Source organism: Carica papaya, chromosome 1 (genome assembly GCF_054855325.1).
Source record: "Carica papaya isolate Zhongbai chromosome 1, ASM5485532v1, whole genome shotgun sequence".
Taxonomy (NCBI): domain Eukaryota; kingdom Viridiplantae; phylum Streptophyta; class Magnoliopsida; order Brassicales; family Caricaceae; genus Carica; species Carica papaya.
In genome coordinates, this window is record NC_142309.1 from 2,442,115 (window position 1) to 2,462,959 (window position 20,845).

At 33.7% G+C, this 20,845-nt stretch overlaps 1 protein-coding gene and 1 pseudogene across 2 annotated transcripts; both read right to left on the bottom strand.

The window, feature by feature from the left end:
- Nucleotides 1–199: 199 nt before the first annotated feature.
- LOC148269082 (uncharacterized) lies at nt 200–7,940 on the bottom strand (annotated as a pseudogene). The gene is made up of 10 exons (XR_015814619.1): nt 7,935–7,940; nt 7,278–7,410; nt 6,280–6,958; nt 4,746–6,179; nt 4,333–4,657; nt 3,965–4,226; nt 3,654–3,870; nt 3,493–3,565; nt 3,091–3,399; nt 200–258 (listed from the first exon to the last, which is right to left on the bottom strand). The product of XR_015814619.1 is annotated as an uncharacterized LOC148269082 (transcript).
- Nucleotides 7,799–13,334, bottom strand: YSL7 (YELLOW STRIPE like 7). Its single transcript, XM_022036324.2, has 6 exons — nt 12,795–13,334; nt 10,489–10,652; nt 10,200–10,297; nt 9,966–10,100; nt 9,378–9,567; nt 7,799–9,174 (listed from the first exon to the last, which is right to left on the bottom strand). The coding sequence occupies exons 1-6, from the start codon at nt 13,183–13,185 to the stop codon at nt 8,071–8,073; spliced, it is 2,082 nt and encodes a 693-aa protein (XP_021892016.1). The 5' UTR covers nt 13,186–13,334; the 3' UTR covers nt 7,799–8,070.
- Nucleotides 13,335–20,845: the final 7,511 nt, after the last annotated feature.

Here is a 20,845-nt window from a genome sequence, read left to right on the forward strand (position 1 = left end):
CTACAGTAAATTTTTTCATTTTCAGCATGAAAACTTGGAAATAGTTCAATCATTATACATATAATATTCGTGTATTCGTGATAATAAAAAAAATAAAAGAGGTCAATCATGTCATTCAAAATTCCTAAATAGTTATATCAGAAATTAACATTTAGAGAATATTATGAAACAACACCTAGAAATGTTCAAGCACAGATCTTCAATTTTCCTCTATAGAATCCCCGGCCTCTACTTCCTCTGGAATTGTACTTGAAAGATCTGTTTTTTCAAAATATTATCAAACAAAACAAATCAGTACAGCAGTTGCATATTTGTACAAGAATAATTATAATCATTATAAAATTAAGATTTAATAAACGAATAAAATTTCAAAATAGTCTTTATAAATTATCTTAGAAAATTTTATCAAAATTCTGTTGTTAACAATGTTGTTTAACCACTCACCTGCGAGATGATTTTGATGCTCAATTTTGTACCCTAAAATTGAGAGAACAAAATAATTTTTTTAAAGAGCGACAATGATCGAATAAACACTTTTTAAAAGATCTTGTAACCATCCACTGGCCATGTAATATCCTTAATTAATTTTAATTATATTACAATTAATGTATAAATATAATTTTTTAATTTTTGAAATTGTTATTTAATGTAAAAATAAAGAAAAATAGGTAGATGATAAAATTAAAAATAATTTTGAAGAAAAAGTGTGAAAATTTGGGTTATGAAGGTGTTTTTGAAAGAAAAATCAAAAACTGGGGGGTCAAAACGTAATTTGAGAAAATTGTGTCATGTAGGACGCATAGTCAGCAGCCCCGATGAACCGAAGCGTGCCGCGTGGCAAGGCACGCTGACGTGGTGCCACGCGGGAGGCCACACTGGCGATCCATGTGCCCGTTATTGGACGGTCCGAATTTGTTCTCGCGCGCATGAACAGTCCGAATCCGTTCCCCATTTAAAATGCAGTCGGATGGTCTAGATCAAATCGCGATGAACGGTACAGATTCACTTCCTATTTAAACGCGATCAAACGGTACATATGAAATCGCGATGAACGGTTCAGATTCACTTCCTATTTAAACACGATTGAACGGCCCAGATTAAAAAGAAACGTATATAAATAACCATCTTCACACCAAACTATAACCCTAGTTGCCAGACCCCCCGCCGGAGAAGAAGAGCCAGTCGTCGGGAAGGGAGTCGACCGCTGCCTACCGCCGCGCCGGAGTCACTTTCGACCGCCAAAAGAGGTAAAAAAAATTTCATTCCCTTGAAATTCAATTTTGAACACTCTCATGGCCAAATCGAAACAAAAGAACTGGCGGATGAGGTGAAAATCGCGGGTAAAGCTCGGCGACACCGCCGCGAAAAAAAATAAAAACTACCTCTGATTAGGCATTTCCTGATTCCCGTTTCGTGTAATTTTTACACCATTATAATCACAATTTCTTTCTCTACAGATTAATTGAAGCAAAACACTCAACCGCAAAGGTAAGTTGGCGAAGCCACCGCACCAAAAAACTCCGCCGCAGGTAAGCTTTGATTTTTCGATTATTTTCGGTCAACCGATGCCCCTTAACGTGTTTTTTCGTAGAGATGGGTACAAAATCGGCTGAAATGGCCAACCCGAGGCAAATCACCATCGCGGGCAGCAGTATCGTCACCAAAGCAAAGCGGAGCCACCGTGCCGAAATTTCGAAATTAGCCAAAAGTGGTTTCTAACACTGATTTCGGATTTTTTAGGATATTTCTACGGACTTGAAGTATGTTTTAATCCCCAAAGGAATATTTAGAGAATTCGGAGACCACCTGTAGGCGCGACTGAAAGTTTAGCATCTCGGACATCAATTTGCGTACGAATCTCTCACCTTATTCCCAATTATTGAATTAAAATTTAATTATAAATAATATGTCATTTTGCGTAATTTAGAAATATCGATAATTAAAAGTTACTAATAGAGCCAAAACCGGTTATTTATTACTGTTTGTAATGTTTTACTGATTGATTGATTTTATAGTTTTCGAATGCATGATAATGCACTGGAATTTGTATGATAATTCGATTGTGTTTCTTTGGTGCATGTATTGTTTGTTTTATGTGATTTATAGTTAATTGAGAAACTAGAAATTAAAGGTAAACAGAAAATCGTTTGATTAAGTGAATGGATAAATGACAGCCTTATGGGATATCCTGAGAGATAGTGAATGGACCGAGTACATAGGGAACTCTACCGCGAATGTTGCCTCATACCGGATGGAGTATCGAGGATTGATAATTTGGCACTCATACCGAACGGGGTATGGGGACGACCCGTTTTACTTTCATACCGGACAGGATATTGAGGGATAGTATTTCTTAGCGTTCATACCGGACGAGGTATGGGGACAGCCCATTAGTTGAAAATGTTGAAAAAAGGTTCACGCGTAGTTAGGACATCCTTATAGACCCCCATGGATACTAGTAGGCTAATAAATGAGAAAGTTGTTGTTCCGACTGATTGAATATAAAATTAGGATATTGTTTACGTTATTAACTTTATAGATCAGTTTTGAAAATCTCGCCAATGTAAACATGCGGTAAATAATTTTATTTATGATAAACGAATTTCACTTAAATTAAGAGCTCCATTAGTTGTATTTATGATTTCTACCAACCTTCATTTCTGTGTCGGTGAGTAGTGTGATATTCTTACTGAGCTAGTGTAGCTCATTTTTTCATTAACCATTTCAGATCAAGAGAACCAAGATTCAAAGTCTGATTCACAAAAGGGTTGCGAGTAGGACGTTCAACTTGTTTACTTTCATTTATTTCTTTGATTATTAATTGTTCTTTTTGAAGGCTCATTCCCGTATCCCTATTGGGTATCCCGAATTATTGTGTAATAAATGTAAATCCTAATTTATTGTTTCGTTTCCACATTCAATTCATAATTTATTTCCTTTCTAGTTCACCGGCCGTTACAGGCCATCTCTTTGGAACAACATAGTTCCTATAGAAAATTTTATGATTAGTAATCTAATATATAATTTCTCCTCAATTAGAATCTATAATTTCAATTGCTTAGTTTACAAGTTTACATATTTAGTCCATACCTTCCATGCACTGATATCTGCAGCGATTAATTTTGTCAACTGTGTAATTTCCAAATATGTTATCAAGACGCTTTGCAAGCTTCGGAATTTCAGAAGTTGGAAGAACATCTCAAACCTTCAACACCTGAATTTGGTATGAAGTCTCCTTTTGAATTTCAGTTGTCCAAAGCAGAATTAGATTGTTGTTTACTGGATACTGCTCCAATAGCAGGGAACATGTTCCATCAAGTGAGACAACATTTCTTTCATCTTCCAATTGACGCCAACCACTTGAAAGCTTCTTTAGCAACTTAAAAATTTCCTCGAAGTCTCAAGATCTTTGTTCTTTGCAATAAATTTTCGAAAATCGTTGCTGAAACAAACCTATTTTTCATATTCAAAATGTATTCTTCTTTAGCAAGCTAAAAAGTTCCTCGAAGGTCTCAGGGTCTTTGATCTTTGCAATAGATTTCTGAAAATCGTTGCTGAAACAAACCTATTTTTTATATTCAAAATGTATTAACCTTATAAAGAAATTTCATAGATGATCATATGAAAGAAATAACAAATAAAAAAGATTGTACCATCCATCTAGCTTCCTTGAGATTTAGAGAGTCCATATTTAGTGTTATATAAACTTGATCAATTTCAACCAAGGCAGCAGTAATTGCCTCAGACAAGCTTTTACTTTCTTCGGCATTATGAAGACATCCACACTGCCTGGCATCATTTATCAGTTTCTGTCGGACTGAGTCACCATTACTTAGAGTTGTCTCATTCCCTAATATCCACATACAGTACCTGTAAACACATCATACTAATTGGTTTTCATGAGAAAGATACAAAAAATGAAATATGCTAGATCTGAATTACTATCTCTTGTTGGGTATGATACCTTACACGAGTTAGAGCCACATTCGCTCTTTGATTATTCGAAAGAAAACCAATTGATCCAGTTCTGTTACATCTTACAGCTGATAGGATTATCACGTCCTCCTCGCCACCTTGAAATCCATCAACAAAACGAACATTTACCATAAATCCACTATCTTCATTTAAAAAGTATTTGTCTCCAATTATCTTCCGGATTGCATAAACTTGAGCCTTGTAAGGCAAAATAATGTCTACACTGATTTTACCTCTTGTCTGCCTAAACTCTGAATTGGACAAGGGAAAAGCTTTAAGCCATGAGAGTAAAATAAACTTGGTTACTTGCTTTGCAATAAATTGCAACAAAAGCTAAAATAATTAAAAATGAAATACCTTTAAAAAGGTTGTCAACAATCTGAGATACGACAGCAACTTCAACCATATTTTTCCGGCTATGATCTGTATTGAGTTCTTCTTTTCCACAAGCTATGTTGATAAATGAGTATGAGCCATAAATGTTTTCATCGATAAATTTCTTCTTGTTGAGACTTTGTTCTACAACAGGAGCATCGCAGATTTCTCCATTATAGAACTCTTTGGTTGGGAAGAGACTTATCGAAGGATGCATGCGGTACTGGATATTAAGTACATGTTTCTGATATCCCATTAGCACCAACCTCTGAAACAAACTTCTTCCAAATTTAGCATTCTGAGAAATCTATCAATCATACACATTTAGGCCAGTTAAACAAATAAAATTTATCCAAATATTCGAAAAAGAGAAAAATGGTAATGCTGTCTGTTACTGGGCTTTGAACCATTGCAGGCAGTTGAAGCTCATCGCCTATAAGAATCGCATGGCATAAACCTGGAAGTTGTAAAGGAATGGCTGACTCATATTCTTTGAGCTGAGCTGCTTCATCAATAACCAACAATTCTCGCCTGCCCAATTCTTCAATCTGTAACTTAGCAAAGCTTGAAGCAGTACAAAAAACCAAGGTTGCATTTGCTAAGCAGAAATCTTTTATGATAGATTCTTCAATGAAATCTGGAACTGTAAATTTTCGTGGCAGCGAATCCAGAGTTTGTATAAAGAACTTTATTTTGTAACTAAATGCAAAGTGAAGAAGATTTGTCCTTGCATCGTGACTACCTTTGTAGACTTGCATCAGCAAGCCACCGCCAGGATTATTCCATGTAAAAAAAACTTTCTCAATACACTTGAGATTATTGAGAGCTAATGTCATCTTTACAACATTCCCTGAAATGATAGAAGTCGGTAAATGTGTAATCAAATTGACAATGCCAAACTTGAGCCGCTCAAAATAACATTTGAATCTCGTCTTTACAAACTCTTCAAATGAGAGAGGATTAACACAGTTTTTTCTCTGATTTTTTTTCATCAGACACTTTGTTTTTTCTGTCTTGATTCACTTTCAAGGACTTCAAGATAATTTGATACCACATTTTACTGTTCTGCTCAAATTTTATATTCTTAACCATTTCGTCATTCTTGTAAATTCCAGGATTAGTTTCTTCATCCTCTTCATTGTCTTCCTCATCGTTGTTCGTTTTCCATATTTGACAATACCTCTCATATTGCTTTTCTGGGTACTTAAGAAAAGATATCATGGACAACAAAGTAGCACTCCAACCATAGGATGGGGAAAAACAACGAGATAGTATGCCAACATGATAATCAAGAAAGACACCAAGAAGATCATCACGATCATCAATTTTCAATCATTTTCTATTTCCAAACAAAACAATATCTCCAAGTCCATAAGTGTTATATACAAGTATCTCCAGAAGCCCGCATTCATGTTGATAATCAAGAGACAAACTAGGATAATCATTGTGATCATCACTTTTCAATCTTTCTCCATTCTCAGGAGAAACAATATCTTGAACTGCATAAATATCACCTTCAAGTGTCTTTGAAACTAAACTCACGAGTCGTGTTGTCACTTCCAGGACTGCAGCATTAGTTGGTGCACATGTGACAGTTCTACATCTTAGTTTAAGAAGGGCCAACAAGAGCAATCCAATTGTCTTTGTCTTGCCAGTCCCTGGGGGACCCCAAATCAATTTCTCAGAGTTCTCATGGTAACACTCCATTGTTCTGACACAACTTAAAACTGCAGCTTCCTGGGAATAATTTAACTCAAAAGATCGAATCATGCTCAAGATACTCAAAACTCCTGGGCTTTCAATCTGTTCAGATAAACATTCAGCGCAGCCTGATTCACTCCCCTGCAGAAATATAACACAGAAATGACTAGTTAGAAATTGAAACGAACCAAAATTTTCGAGTAATTAAGTCATTTGAACTTAAGAAACTTACATGAGACATGGGTTGACACACATTCTAGATTATATTCAAGTTTCTCCCTTCAAGCTCCGGATGTAATGCCTTCCATATTCGAATACTTGTTGTCATGTTAACAAGATAAACTCCATAAAGCATTTCTCTCTTCTTCGAGGTTTCCTCATCATCTTCTCGAAATATGAATTTCCTACCAGTCTCAATACCATCTTCGTTCACAATAGGCTTTGATGTGCGTATAAAGAATTTATCAGGATCATCTTTGTCTACCCCATAAACATGAGCAATGATATAAGATCTTTTTGACCTGTGGAGATCATCAATACATTTCGGCCTTACTCCGGTCAAGGCAATAAGATTTCCCACCTCTGGCTGATACTTTCCTACATTATTGTTCTTGGAATCTAGCCGATACTTGCCTACATTATTACTCTTGGAATATGGCTGATACTTTTGTGAATTGGTTTTCTTCTTGGGATCTCTCTTTCCTATTACTTTAATTGTATAGAACAAATCCTTAAGAAGTTTATTGTCATCGGATTTTTCAACAACCAGTATTTTACAGGTTGGTGTGGTCTGAGAAATTGATTTCAAACTTGATGACAAGTCTGAATGCATTTCTTCAATCAGAGGAGGAATGAAGGATTCCAGGTAATTCAAAGGTGATTCAAAAGTCTCAGGAATCTTACCGACCTGTTGTATACATATTAGATACATATATCGAGGACAGCAAGTTAAAAATGCTGAAGTTTACACCAAGTAATTCACTCATTTGCATAAGAAGCTTCAAAATCACTAACAGAAATATATTTTCATTTAGTAATGATATATAAACATCAATCATAATAAAAGATAATATTTCAATAAAGAGACAAGAAAGTAGCAAAGAATTTACTAACCATTCAGCTAAGTAATGATCGATATTAACTCAAATACATTTAAGAGAGAGAAGGGATAACTATATATGGTTTGTATAAGCAGAGAGAAGAGATGTAAAGGAACGAATCAGAACCTTGTCGTTGTAAAGATCTCCGTTGAGAAACATCTGTAAAAGACCAAGAAAACACCATATCCAGCAAGTTTCTGCTCTCAGTCACCTCCTCAATAGATGTCTGTCTCCATATTCCTTTACCCTTTGCTTCTTGCTACCAGCTTTTTCCAATCACAACTAAAATCTATATATATATATATATATATATATAATGTTTGAATATAATTAGAGAGATTTAATTCATTTTGAGGAACAAACCAATTAAACCTGTTCCTATGGGAGACATCAAAAGTTTTTCTCCCGCGGAATTAATCTATATTGTTCCTCTACATTAATTAACACAAATGCAATTCAAATTTTGTATTTTCTTGAAAATTCAGTTCATGTAATTTAATTCTTTTTTTTTGTTATCTAGGTAATAATCTTTATGAACTCAAATCAACTCATTATGATCCATTAAGAAAACCAGAGTCGGGTCTGGTGGATTGAGTTAATTCCGGTTTGAAAGCAAAATAAATAAATAAACCCATTCAGTTACAATAAGCTAGAAACTTAAAAGTGAATTTCCTGCACATATATAAATTTACACATAAAATGCATTATTAAAAAAATTTCTAAATCTTATCCTTTACATAAAAAACCTGCTGAGTTGACGATGGTATTAAAATTAAAAGCTACTGTCATTTACATTTTTTCCCCCCTTTTCCCATTCAAGTAGCTAAGCATAAAACGACGACACTTTATAAGCTTAAAACTAAAAAGAGTACCTCTGCTGAATTACCCAAGTAGAAACACACCTAACCTTTGCACCATCTCAAGAATTCAAGAAAGCATCCACCTTCTCATTTGCTGAACTCGACAAGAACTTCATGCAAATTGGTGGCTTCACGCCCACTAAGGCCAGAATTGAGCTTGGCAGAGTCCATATTCCATCCCCACAAATCAAGCCTGAAGCAACAGCTGGGGCAAATGCATCAGCCTTAGCCTTGTTCACTTTTCTCCAGATAAACAAAATCAAGCTCCCAACACACATGTCAATGGCGAAATAAGCACCGAGATAGAATGGAATTGCCATTGCCATTGGCAATGGAATGAAACTAGCTCTTTTCTTGCCCACGGCATCTCTGATTCCGTTGATTACCATTGCCCCGAAGAAGAAGACATAGCATAATGTCAGGCAATTCTTTGGGAGAGCTGAGAATCCTTCAACACCAAGGATCGACATGTTGCGGTACACGAGAGCGTATGGAGCAGGGTATTGAGAGTCAGGGAAACCAAAGTCACTGAAAGCCTTCAAGAAGAGCCAGAATACACAGGGGGAGATCACACAGCCCATTGCTGTTCCAATGACTTGGCTAACAAACATTGACCTTGGGGAAGCCAATGTCATGTAGCCTGTCTTGAAATCCTGCATCAGGTCAGAGGCTGTTGACACAATGTTCATCATCACACCACAGGCTGCTAAACCAGCTATCACACCACCGTGAGCTGCCCCTGCCCATGCCCCAATTGTAAAGATTGCTAGTTTTCCATAGGTTGATGCCAAGGACCAATCTGTGAGCCCACAGCCATAGGCATTGCAGAAAGCCAGCACAGGTGCTACAATATAGATCACCACAATGTAGTACCATTTTAGCTGAGGGAAAATGTGGGGGAGTGTTATGATAGAGACAATTGCTATCGCCAGATAGCCAGAAATTGCAAACCAGTTTGGAATTTGATCCCTGAGGAAGAGTTCAGTCCTTTTCTGTTCATCATACGAAATAGCTGGGGTGTTTTCTGGGTAGGCACGGCTATTGACTGGGAGGACGGTATCTTTTCGGCTCACTTGTTTATACAATCCAGCTAGAGTGTGACCCAGGACTTTAACGAAGTTGTACAGACCATCACCAAGAATCATAGCTATTGCTATGAAGACCTGCATACAAGAATCCATAAAGAAGTGATATAAATCAATCTTTCCGAATGTCACAAGCAGCAGATGAAAGAAAATTATCATGAAAACATTACAACAAATTCGGACTGGCAACATACATAGGCACTATTCCAAATATTATAATCTAAGGGTTAAATACTAATGCTTATAATTAATGCAGAAAATACAATCCAAGTTGTTATTACCTTATAACCTTGCAGGCCGTGGAGACTGCTGGGGCTGAGGTCTGCGGAGAACCAGTCACCCTTCTTGGCATCAATTAGAGGCCACATAATACCCCATGAGAGAATTGCTCCAACAAGAAGAGATACATTGATCAGATATGGGCATATCATCCCAACACCAACATAGGTTGCTGAGAAGTCAAAGAAAAACCTGGTTTTGGGAAAAGAAACAGAGTAGAGATTAAGTACAATATCGTCACTAGCAACTAGCAAGCCCATAATCAGCATCCAAAAAGAGTTCAAGGACAGCTTAGAGTACAGTCTAGAAATTTTATGGAGTTTTTTTTTGTAGATGTTACCGAAGACAATGTTAATTTTGTTATAATGTTTTACGTATAATTTAAACAATATTATTCCAAATCCAAGTAATGTTAATGAAATCCAGAACACTCATTCCAATTTTACGATGTGATTTTATATCAAATCAATTTTTAAGTTTAAGAAAGATTTTATCAACCTCTTCTACAAAAATTTTTAATTTGTTCCATGTATCCTAAAATACGAATTTATAAATTGTTTTAATGCAAAGAAAAAGGGGAATCTATGTACTTGTGTTCATGGGCTTTCAGACCAAATGTAGGGAACTCAGCGAATCCACAGCCGTCTCCACCTGTGAAGAACCACTGAAAGAAACCCCACAAGAAGCTAAAAGAGAAGAACTTCCCTAATTGTCGAACTTGCTTCCTGAAATCAAGAACAGAACAGATTAAATCTGTTTCTAGCCAGTTGATAACGAAGAAGAACAACTTAAATTGATTAACGTTGTGATGTCCAGAAGCTCACTTTGCTAGCTTGGCACCCTGAGGGGTGTGGAAACTGTTGATCAGATGGGCAGTAGCAGTACCACTTGGATATATCAATTTGAAGTCTATTATCATTATCTGCAACGCATTTTTCATACCACATTGGAGAACACGAGCATAATCAGGGAAACATACTATATTATTTTCGTTTTTATTTTCTTTAACTCAGTTTGATTTGGTTTTTTAAAAATACAAATAAAAATTTAGAATTGTGATTTAGAATTATCATTCAAATTGAACCAACTTTACCTCAAGTTAAAAGAACATACCTTTCGAAGAGGTAACACAGAGAAAAGACCAAGGAAGCTAACAACAAATAGAAAACCAATTATCCATCCGATTGCTGGGTTCTTTATGTTCTTCGGATCATTGGCTTCGGTCGATTGTTTAGCAACAATTTCACTCATTCCAAACAGGTAGCTACCAAAACCACCTGTTTTTCATTGAGATAGCAATGCATTAATGGAAGCAAGAGATGGGAAACTCTAAAAACTAACATTGATAAGATAATGATATTCTGAATTTATATGTATGTTGTTTTTGTTTATCTATTTTTCTTTGTAAACCTTAAATAAATACCCGAGTGTTGGTTAAAAAGAGTACTTATAAATTAAAAAGTTAACAAACAACTTCAAATTGCACAAACAAAAATTTTACAATTTATGATTGAGAAATTTCAGTAAAAATTAAAAGAAACAAAATAAACTTTATTAAATGCCTAATGGTCTAAGAAAATAAAATTTTTAGTTTTTTAAAATTAATTTACAAGAGATTTGTCTATAACTTAAAACAGAAAATTTACTTTTGACTTAGATGGATACCTAAACCGATTAACTCAAAATAAGTTGAGCTAAAATCAGTCTACAAGCTGCTTTTTAGTAAAAAATTAATAGAATAAAACAATCTCGTGTATAAGATACTTGTATCAAATAATTCAAAGTTGGATTACTTATTAATTAATGCACGTAAACTGCATGAACCTACCAGTCTATAAACTGCTTTTTACTTAAAATATGTTGCTTCATGAGTATTATTTTAATAACGTTGACCTCATCAAGCCATGTGAACTAGGTGCTCTGCCGAAGAGGAAATTAATAGTTATTGACTCTCAATAATTCCAATAACACATTGCCAATCCCTAAACAACCACCTACTTGAGTTACTATTAATCAAGATAATGGTTTGCTAAGTTATAGTTATCCAACATTTAGACCTCTGACTTATTTGTATTTTGATCAAGTGGCTCAACTTTTCAAAATTGTTGTTCTCCCAAGTTAGACTTCTCTTTTTGAGTTTAAGTTATCTACAACAAAAAAATCAAATAATCGATTTAAAAAAAATAGAAATATCTGATTCCCTTACATCTTCATTTTGACTCTTTGACTGCCAATACTGTTGACTATTTTCTACAAATAAATAACCAAAAAGGGAAATTGTGGATTTAGTTATAAAAGATTTATGAAGATAATGTGCCATAGATAATTTAAACCATAAACATGTATGAACTTGGAGTAGATCAGAGGTAATTATAATAAATCGTAAATTTATTGTAAAAAAAATATTTTATATAATATTTTGATAAAAACATATATAACTTAACATTAAACTTTATTTTTTATAGTATGTGATATCATTTTAATTAAGAAAAAAAAATTTGGATATGGTATGTAGTATCAGCTAGTGACAACCTAAGATCCTTGGAGACATTGTTTTTTGAGGGATCACTAAGGATAATGACTGGTTTTGTACAGGAGCTAATAATGTTTGCGTTCATATGTGTCACTGATAATATTTTCTTATGAATAAAGTTGATTTACTTTTAATAATTAAAAAAAAAATAACCTCTGAATTCAAGAAGCCAAAAATCTTGATATATATGTTAAAGTTAGGATATTGGATTAATTAGTGGCATTGACCACTATTTATATACATCATGACAGAGACAGCTAACGAGTATTTATTATCCCGTTACCTGACGCTCAACTTACCATCCATTTCTTTTTCTTCTCCGCCTAATATTAATCAGTTTCTTCTTCATTTTCTCCGGAAACAAGACCCACCAAACAGCATATACATATTTATATATATATATATATAGATATATGAAGAGTAAAAAGATCTTTTAGTATATATATGTAATATAATTTGTAAATGTATATTGATCAAACCGACTTTAGTTTAAATTATAATATAATTTTTCTTCAAAATTACAATAATTAAAAATTATGCTACCATGCTGGAATCTTAATGCTTGTCCAAATCCGATCAACCTTGAGAAATTTGAATCAGTATGGACGGCCATGGAAGTTTTCTTTTTCAATTTTCTAAATATAGTCCACTACGATTAATAATAAGAATAGAAATCTCGATTAATTAGTGCTCTAAAAAATTTAAACTGCTAAAAATTATAATCAGCAGGTAATTTGCATGATCAGATTCACATAGTGATGACGACGATTAACAGTGGAAGTTCATAAATGCATGTATGTCTAAAATAGAAGATGAGTAGGTTAGATCAGAAAAAGCGTCATCGTTTCATAACCAAAAAGCAATGAAGACGGTCAAGCGTACGTACCGCTAAAGGCGATGCCAGAGGAAGCGACAACGCAGGTCTGAATGACGGTATTCTCCTGGCGAGTAAACGGCTGCTTCAAGAGTCCGGCTCGGTGAAGAAGCTTCGTCCATGTCTTAACGAAGAAGAATCCGAGCAGCCCCGCCGAAACATTGAGCGAAGGTATAATACCGGTGGTGAAATTCAGCTTCATAACAATGAAGGTGAATAGAACCGCCAGCACCAAACTCACCGCCAGAGACCTCACCGTCACCTGTCTCTGCCATGGCGGCACCTCCTTCGCTTCAAAGATCTTCTCAATCGACGTCTCTTCTTTCTCATCTTCCTGCTCGAGTACATACGATCCGCCTTCCATCGCCACTTTTTGGTCTCGCGTATTGCTGTCCATTCCCATATTTCAAGAGCGGATAACAGCTGCTACTTTTTGGGATCTGAGGGAGGAGATTCTCGGTTGAATCGGAGAAATGATAGCAGAGAGTGTGTGAAAATGAATTTGATTTTCCTTCTTGTGAGACTTCTGTTAGTATTTATAGAGGTAGAAAAGGGAGGCTGCAGGACAGTGGAGGCGTCCAATATAAGTGATAACTAACTAGCGCGTCATTTTCCCCTGACGCAGGCTAATTTACGCCGGGGTGAAACGAGATTCTTTTTTTTTTTTTTTTTACTTTTTTTTAAATTACTGAATTACCATAAATACAGCAATCTTCAATTCATGTAGACATTATTCGGATTTTCAAATTTAGTAAATAAAAAAAATTACTTAAAATGGAAAATATTATTTGCTTCTTTCATGAAAATATCTTGGCAATTTTGTAAAAAAAATAAGACTTTTATAGTGTAAATTTAATTAATTAAAATGAAAAATATTTTATTAACGACCATAATTTTAAAATTTTTAACACCACATTATACTAATTTTTACTTAATTATTTCCAACAAAAATTAGACGCTAAAATATATAATTTATAAATTACACTTTATAATTAATTTATATATATTAAAAAAATCTCCCGTAATTTATTCTTATTTCCATTAATCAATCCCTGTAATTTTGAAATGATTAAATATTTTTTTAAGTAAATTTCTTATTAATTAAAATTTAGTTTAATTCTATGGACCAAATTAGGAAACGAATGAGGTGGTTTCGTACTTCAAGTTGGCTGGTAGTCGGTTAGTATTAGTATACGTGAGGTAAAGGTGAAGTCCCAACTCATCAACGCTAACTTTCCAGTCAAAAGTCAAACCAATCCCGTTTTTTCCTGCGATCCAAACAGCCTATTTCTGTTCATACTTTTTTTTTTTAAAAGTCAAAATTTACTAATAAAACCATTAATTATTTAATATTTTTATTTTTTAAAAAAATGGGTACCATCTGTATTGGTCAAACAAATTAATTAGTTTTTTTTAATTTAAAAATAAAATAATTATAATTATAATAATAATTAATTGTAATTTATTGTCATTAAGCCGAAATGCAAGGATGTAACGTTGGAGAATTTGACTTTTTTAGACGTCATTAATTTTGTGTGAATTGGATTTGTGAGTTTTTCTTTTTTTTTTCAAATTACCAAATTAATTGAATTGGGAAATTTTTTAAATGGGATTATCATTTATTTATTTAATTATTTATTTTTAGTTTATTGTCAAAGTGATGGATGCTTTATAATACACTATTTGTTTTTAATGCTTACATAATTATATGATTATAACAGTGGAAATAATATTTTATTTTATTTTAGTTACTATTTTAAATAATAGAGAATTGCTTTGCATGATCACATAGTAATTAATGAGGGATTATAATGAAAATCAGAGTATTAAATTAATTTAATAAAGCGATAATTATTAAATTTGTTTTCTAAATTTCATGTTTATTATAATTTAAATTTAATTTTCTCTTGTTATAGTTTGGTTATTATATTTTTTTTGTTTCAAACATCCAGTTTTTTTATTTTCAAACAAAAAATAAATAATATTTAAATATTTTAAAAAATAAATCAAAATAATTATTTTAACTAATTAATAATATTATTACACTATTTGTATATTTATATACAGTAATATATATATATATATATATATATACGGGGTAATATCATTATTTTCTGTCATAAATATATGAAGTTGTAATTTTGCAACGATCAATATCTAAAGTTACCAAATTTGGCTTATCAAAATTAAAATGGACAGAACCAAAACCTTATGATATTTACCATTTTTAGTCTTGTATTAATTACCGCCAGCTGTTTTCACCTGAAAAATAAAATTTTATTTCACCTAAAAAAGGAAAATTTACCGCCAGCTATTTCTATTTCTTTTTTTTTTAAGTAGATATTTACCTTTTATATGTATGCAATGGATTAAAAAAAAGTCTTTCAATGAAAGTTATATTTCATTAATTAATATATTTAATGTGTCCTAAGTAAATTATTTAAGAGTATTATAAACATTAAATTTAAATTCTAAATAAAAAAACTTATTTTTTAATTCAAAATTGTATATCGAATTGAATCATTAAACCTATTTATTAATAAATTATTTTTTATGAATAAAAAAATTATATTAATTTTTAACTCGTTATATTTATTCCAATTAAAGGTAAAGATAGTAAACTATTAAAATTTTTTTCAACTTCATCATTGTAATCTTCTATTTACACCATCGATATAAATTTTAAATTATAATTATTAATCTATATTACACTCGTTAAATGATAAATTTTACGTTATTTATAAAATTTAAACTCGTAACAATTAAGTACAGTGTAAAAATTTTAACTATTAAACTATTGTATTATTTATATTAATAAATTAAAAATCATAGTTATTAAAAAATTTATAAATTTAATTGAACAAACTTTGTAATTACTCTAATCATAATTATATCCTTGATTATCTTCAAATTTAAAGTCAGTTTAATATTTAAACATTTTATTTTACCTATATGAAATTATATAAAAAATAAAATTTTAAATTTATATGTACTAAAAAAAATAAGGAAATATAAATTAATAAGACATTTAATTTTAAAATATCGTGAGATAAATTAAACACAGGAATCGGAAACCATGGACCTCAAATGAATCCTTATCTATATTTAATAATCTACGTGAGATGCCGTAGATTCTCTAAACGATTGACTTTTTAAAAAAGTCAAAAAATCGAATCATATATACTTTTTCTTTGTTATTAAAAATTTGATTTGTTTTTTATTTTAAAAAATTGATTATTAACTATAAATATAATATTTTAATAGTTAAAATTTTTATATTATATTTATTATTTTATAAATATATTATAAATTAATAATGATAGTATTTAATTTATTATTATATTAATAAAATTATAGTAATTATATTAAAATTCAGTAATATTATTATGTTTTTAAATAAAATAAATATTATATAATAGTTATATTTTTTAATTTAATAATTAAGATGAAGTTAAAAATTTATTATAATTTTTTTTAATATTAAAAATTAAACATAACATAATTATTCAAAGTTTTCAATCTATTTCATTCACTGTAAATTGGTGTTCATTTTTTTGTTATAATTACGTAATTAAATTATAAAAATTTAAATTAAATTATTTTTATTTTAAAAATTGAAATATTTTTCGAATTTAATATTAATTAAATAATTAATACTAATTTATATTATATAATCTAAAATTATAAAAATAAAATAAAATAATAGTTGAAAAGATTCATGTATGGGAATCTTGATATAGTGGGAAAAAGATTATTTTCTTCGTCCGTTGACTAATTTTATTTTTCTCCCTCGTTTTGCACGTTTATCTTATTTTCTCTCTCTGTTTTTTCCTTCATTTATTAGGAGGACTGCAAACTTTAATTTTAATTAAATTATTATTTTAAAAAATTAATACAGTCATTGGTTAAAAATATAATGCAGCATAATAAAAATCTAAACTTCCGGACGAGTAAATTCTATAAATGAAATTCGTATAATATTTATGCTAAATAAAAATGTTATATTTTAAATTTCATTAATATTAATATAACTTATAATTTAATTTATATACTTTTTTATTTTAATTAAATTAATTATAATTTTACATGTGGGCTTTACATGGCCCAATGACACTAACTAAATGTTAAAGTTATTAAGAATATATTTAAAATAATTTTAAATTTAATCAATAGGACCATGGACAAACACAATAGCGCAAAAAATGTCTAAAAATTTAATTCCAATAATTATTTATAACGACACACGTTAATATTTATCTATCCTGATTCGACAGTGAATTAATAATATTAATATTTAATTTATTATATTTAACTTATAAATAAATTGATAGAATTGAACTTACATTACATGTAATATTTAAATTTAATTATTTTATTATATTCAATTGATTATTAATTATTTGTATATTTAATTTCTCAAATTTCAAATTATTTGAAGACCATACAATTGTAAGCAAGAGAATTAAATGATTTTCAAATAAATAAATGTAAACGTTGGTTGTGTCCAGATTTGCTTGTGCACATCCTTTGTATGTTGACTTTATGGTTTATGCTTATCTTCATCATTGAAATTTTTTAAAAAGGTAGATAAGATCAATACCATCTTCATTCCAATGTAACATTATAATATTTAAGCGGCCTTATTATATTTATATATATATATATATAATATTAAAGTATGTAAAACACCATGAATTGAGAAAGAGAGGAATTGGCAAATTGTATTATTTTTGTTGTTGGGTTATGAGAGTGGGTACAAATTCTAAAAGTATTGTTTAGTAATGATAGTTGTTGGTGCTGGATTTTTAAAAAATTATTATTTTTTTACATTCATATAATAAAAAATGTATGTTTTTTGTTTTAAAAAAAGTTACATCGAATTTTTATTTACTTTATTGTAATTATAGTAATTAAGAAAATTTAGTTATTATAAAATATTTTTTTATCTGTTTATGTCATAACTCTAACTCTATAGATTAAATTCAACTCAATTGTTGTAGTCCACAAACACATTAATAATGTAATATTTGGGTCAGAAAATCGGTTCGGAATAATTTTTTTATTTGATTAATTATCTAATAATTATATAAAAATAATTTTTAATTAATTAATTTTTTGAGAAAAGATGAATTAAGAATGATATTGAAAACAATTTTTTAAAAAAAAATATGTGAAAATTTGAGATCGGAAGATGTTTTTGAAAAAAAAATTAGAAACGGGGGGTTAAAGTGCAAAAAAAAAAATTCAGCCACGTGGGACGGCTCAGTCAGCAGCCCCGACGAACGGGGGTACGCAGCGTGTTAAAACACGCTGACATCGGCGCCACGCGGGAGGCCACACAAATAATCCGCGTGCCCAACGATCCGACGGCTAAAGTTCTATTTCTCGCGAGTGAACGACTAAGATTCATTCTCTCTTTATGCGCAATCGGACAGACGAGATCAATCGTAATGAACGGTCCAGATTTGCCTGCACAATCGGCCTAAACAGGTAAAGATCGGATAACCATTCTTGCTCCACGTCGATGCGAATGAACAGTTTAGATCGACGCGAGATGTATATAAATACCTCGCATTACAAGGGAACCCAAACCCTAGCCACCAGCCCCCCGTCAAAGAAGAAGAACCAGACGCCGGAGAAGAAGGTCAACCGCCGCCCGCCCCCCCCCCCCACCAAAGCCACCATCGACCGCCAAAAAATGTAAAATTTTCCCCTACCCACTTGGAATTTGATTCTGAGTCTTCCTGTGGTCATATTGGAGCAAGAGAGACGACGAGTAAGCTAGAAATTGCGTGCAAAACCTGATAGGACCACCGCGGCTAAAACTCAAAAATTCCTCCAATTAATCCATTCCAGTTTTTCGTTTTACGTAACTTTTCGATCATTGTATTTACTGTCATTTTCTGTGCTGGTTAACAGAAGAAAGATGTAACACCCCGTTTTTTTTTTTAACGGTGTACGATAAAGCACTCATACAACACAATACCGAATCCATATTATTCCAACCATGCACAAGAGAAATTTGTCCACCTTCCATGTTCCAAATCAATTGTACATACATCTCCACCTCTACAACACATAGTAATACAATATCAAACATTCCTAGATATTCAATATCCAGACTAAACCATCCTTTCAAACTGCTTTAAATCACAACAAAACTTGTGCCCTGTGGCACTACCGACGGGGCTCCGTTACCAGCCGTTCGGATCCCAATTCCGTCCTTACTCCACCTGTGAATGATGAGAAGTGAGTTCACATAACTCAATACGATAAAAATCAAGTTGTAAGTGTAATATGCAGTGACAAGAATTTTCAGAAATGTCTATATGCATTTATCCTACCCAACCCCAACAACTCATAACCCTCTCCCTACACTAATTATCAAGGTCCTATTCCAAGGAAATAGCACGACCAAACAACCCCACCCACCCAACAATCATCCATTAACTCCCATCACCAACATCGGCGACTCATACACTCTTCCCCCATCTCCCGACCTCACGAGACCACACACACACCCACCCAACCACCTTCATTCCACGTCACCAATATCGGCGACTCATACCCATATCTCCACCTCTCGACCTAATAGGCCACGCACACACCCACACACCATTATTCCGCGTCACCAACATCGGCGACTCACACTCACTCCTCCACCTCTCGACCTAAAGAGGCCACACACACACACAAATACCATTGTCTCGCGTCACTAACATCGGCGACTCACACTCACTCCTCCACCTCTCGACCTAAAGAGGCCACACACACACACAAATACCATCGTCTCGCGTCACCGACATCGGCGACTCATACTCACTCCTCCACCTCTCGACCTAAAGAGGCCACACACACACACAAATACCATCGTCTCGCGTCACCGACATCGGCGACTCATACTCACTCCTCCACCTCTCGACCTAAAGAGGCCACACACACACACAAATACCATCGTCTCGCGTCACCAACATCGGCGACTCATACTCAATCCTCCACCTCTCGACCTAAAGAGGCCACACACACACACAAATACCATCGTCTCGCATCACCAACATCGGCGACTCATACTCACTCCTCCATCTCTCGACCTCGTTGGGCCACGCACACACACAAATACCATCGTCTCGCGTCACCAACATCGGCGACTCATACTCACTCCTCCATGCTAGCCCCAAGCGTTCTAACTTGCTAACTCCTACTGACCACATTACTCCCCTTCTCCCATCCAATCCCCCTCAAATCCTGTTTCCTAGTCCCCACTGCCGTACCTTCCAGCTCCCTTCCCTCTCCCACTGCCCCCTACCCGCTACCTCCCCCATCCTCCTGCCTCCTCCCGGTTCCTATACACTTTTGCCTACCTAGGGCGATTAACCTCTCCGCTTGCATCGTTTCACGCCACATACACGCCCTCACCACCGTGCATTTCGGGGAAACACATCACCGCCTATTAGCGGCTCCCTCCACATCCCCACCCACGCACACACCTCTTCTGTCCTCTCGAGTTTTTATCCCCCCCGCGCCCCCTAGATTGTTCTCTCACATCCTCCTCACTCTGTTCTACCCGCACCACCCCCATCCTTCCCCACGGCTCCCCACACGCCTCCAACACCGCCATACTTTCCATTCCTTCCCCGATCACCTCCGTGAGCGCGCGGGACAACCCCACGCTTGCGGCCTACCTTCGCTGCTCCACTCTGTCGCGCCATTGCCGACGCCGCAACCTGCAACAAAATTCTCTACACACACACACCACACCAAACAGCTCAAATTTTCACCGTACCTCCCGTTTCCATCTTCCTTCTTCCTGCCGGTCGCGTCGTCCGTCCACGGCCTCCTTCCCTCTCCCTTCTCGCTCCCCTTCGCCCCGACTCTCTCCTCTCTCCTTCTGGAACTTTCCTCTTCTTCTTCGTCTCCGCTGTCCTCCTTCCCTCCTTTTCTCTTTTTCTCTTTTTCCTTTTCTTTCTCTTTTTTTTCCTTTCTCCTCCTTTTTCCTTCTCCCTTTCCCGACCTCCTTTTATACTCTGCCAGCCTACCCCAAAACGACGTCGTTTTCCTACATC

Coding starts and splice junctions, on each gene's coding strand:
- YSL7 (XM_022036324.2), bottom strand. CDS start 13,185: ATGGGAATGGACAGCAATACGCGAGACCAAAAAGTGGCGATGGAAGGC. Junction 10,653..12,794: donor CTCTGGCATCGCCTTTAGCG/GTACGTACGCTT, acceptor AATGAAAAACAG/GTGGTTTTGGTAGCTACCTG. Junction 10,101..10,199: donor CAGGGTGCCAAGCTAGCAAA/GTGAGCTTCTGG, acceptor TCTTGATTTCAG/GAAGCAAGTTCGACAATTAG.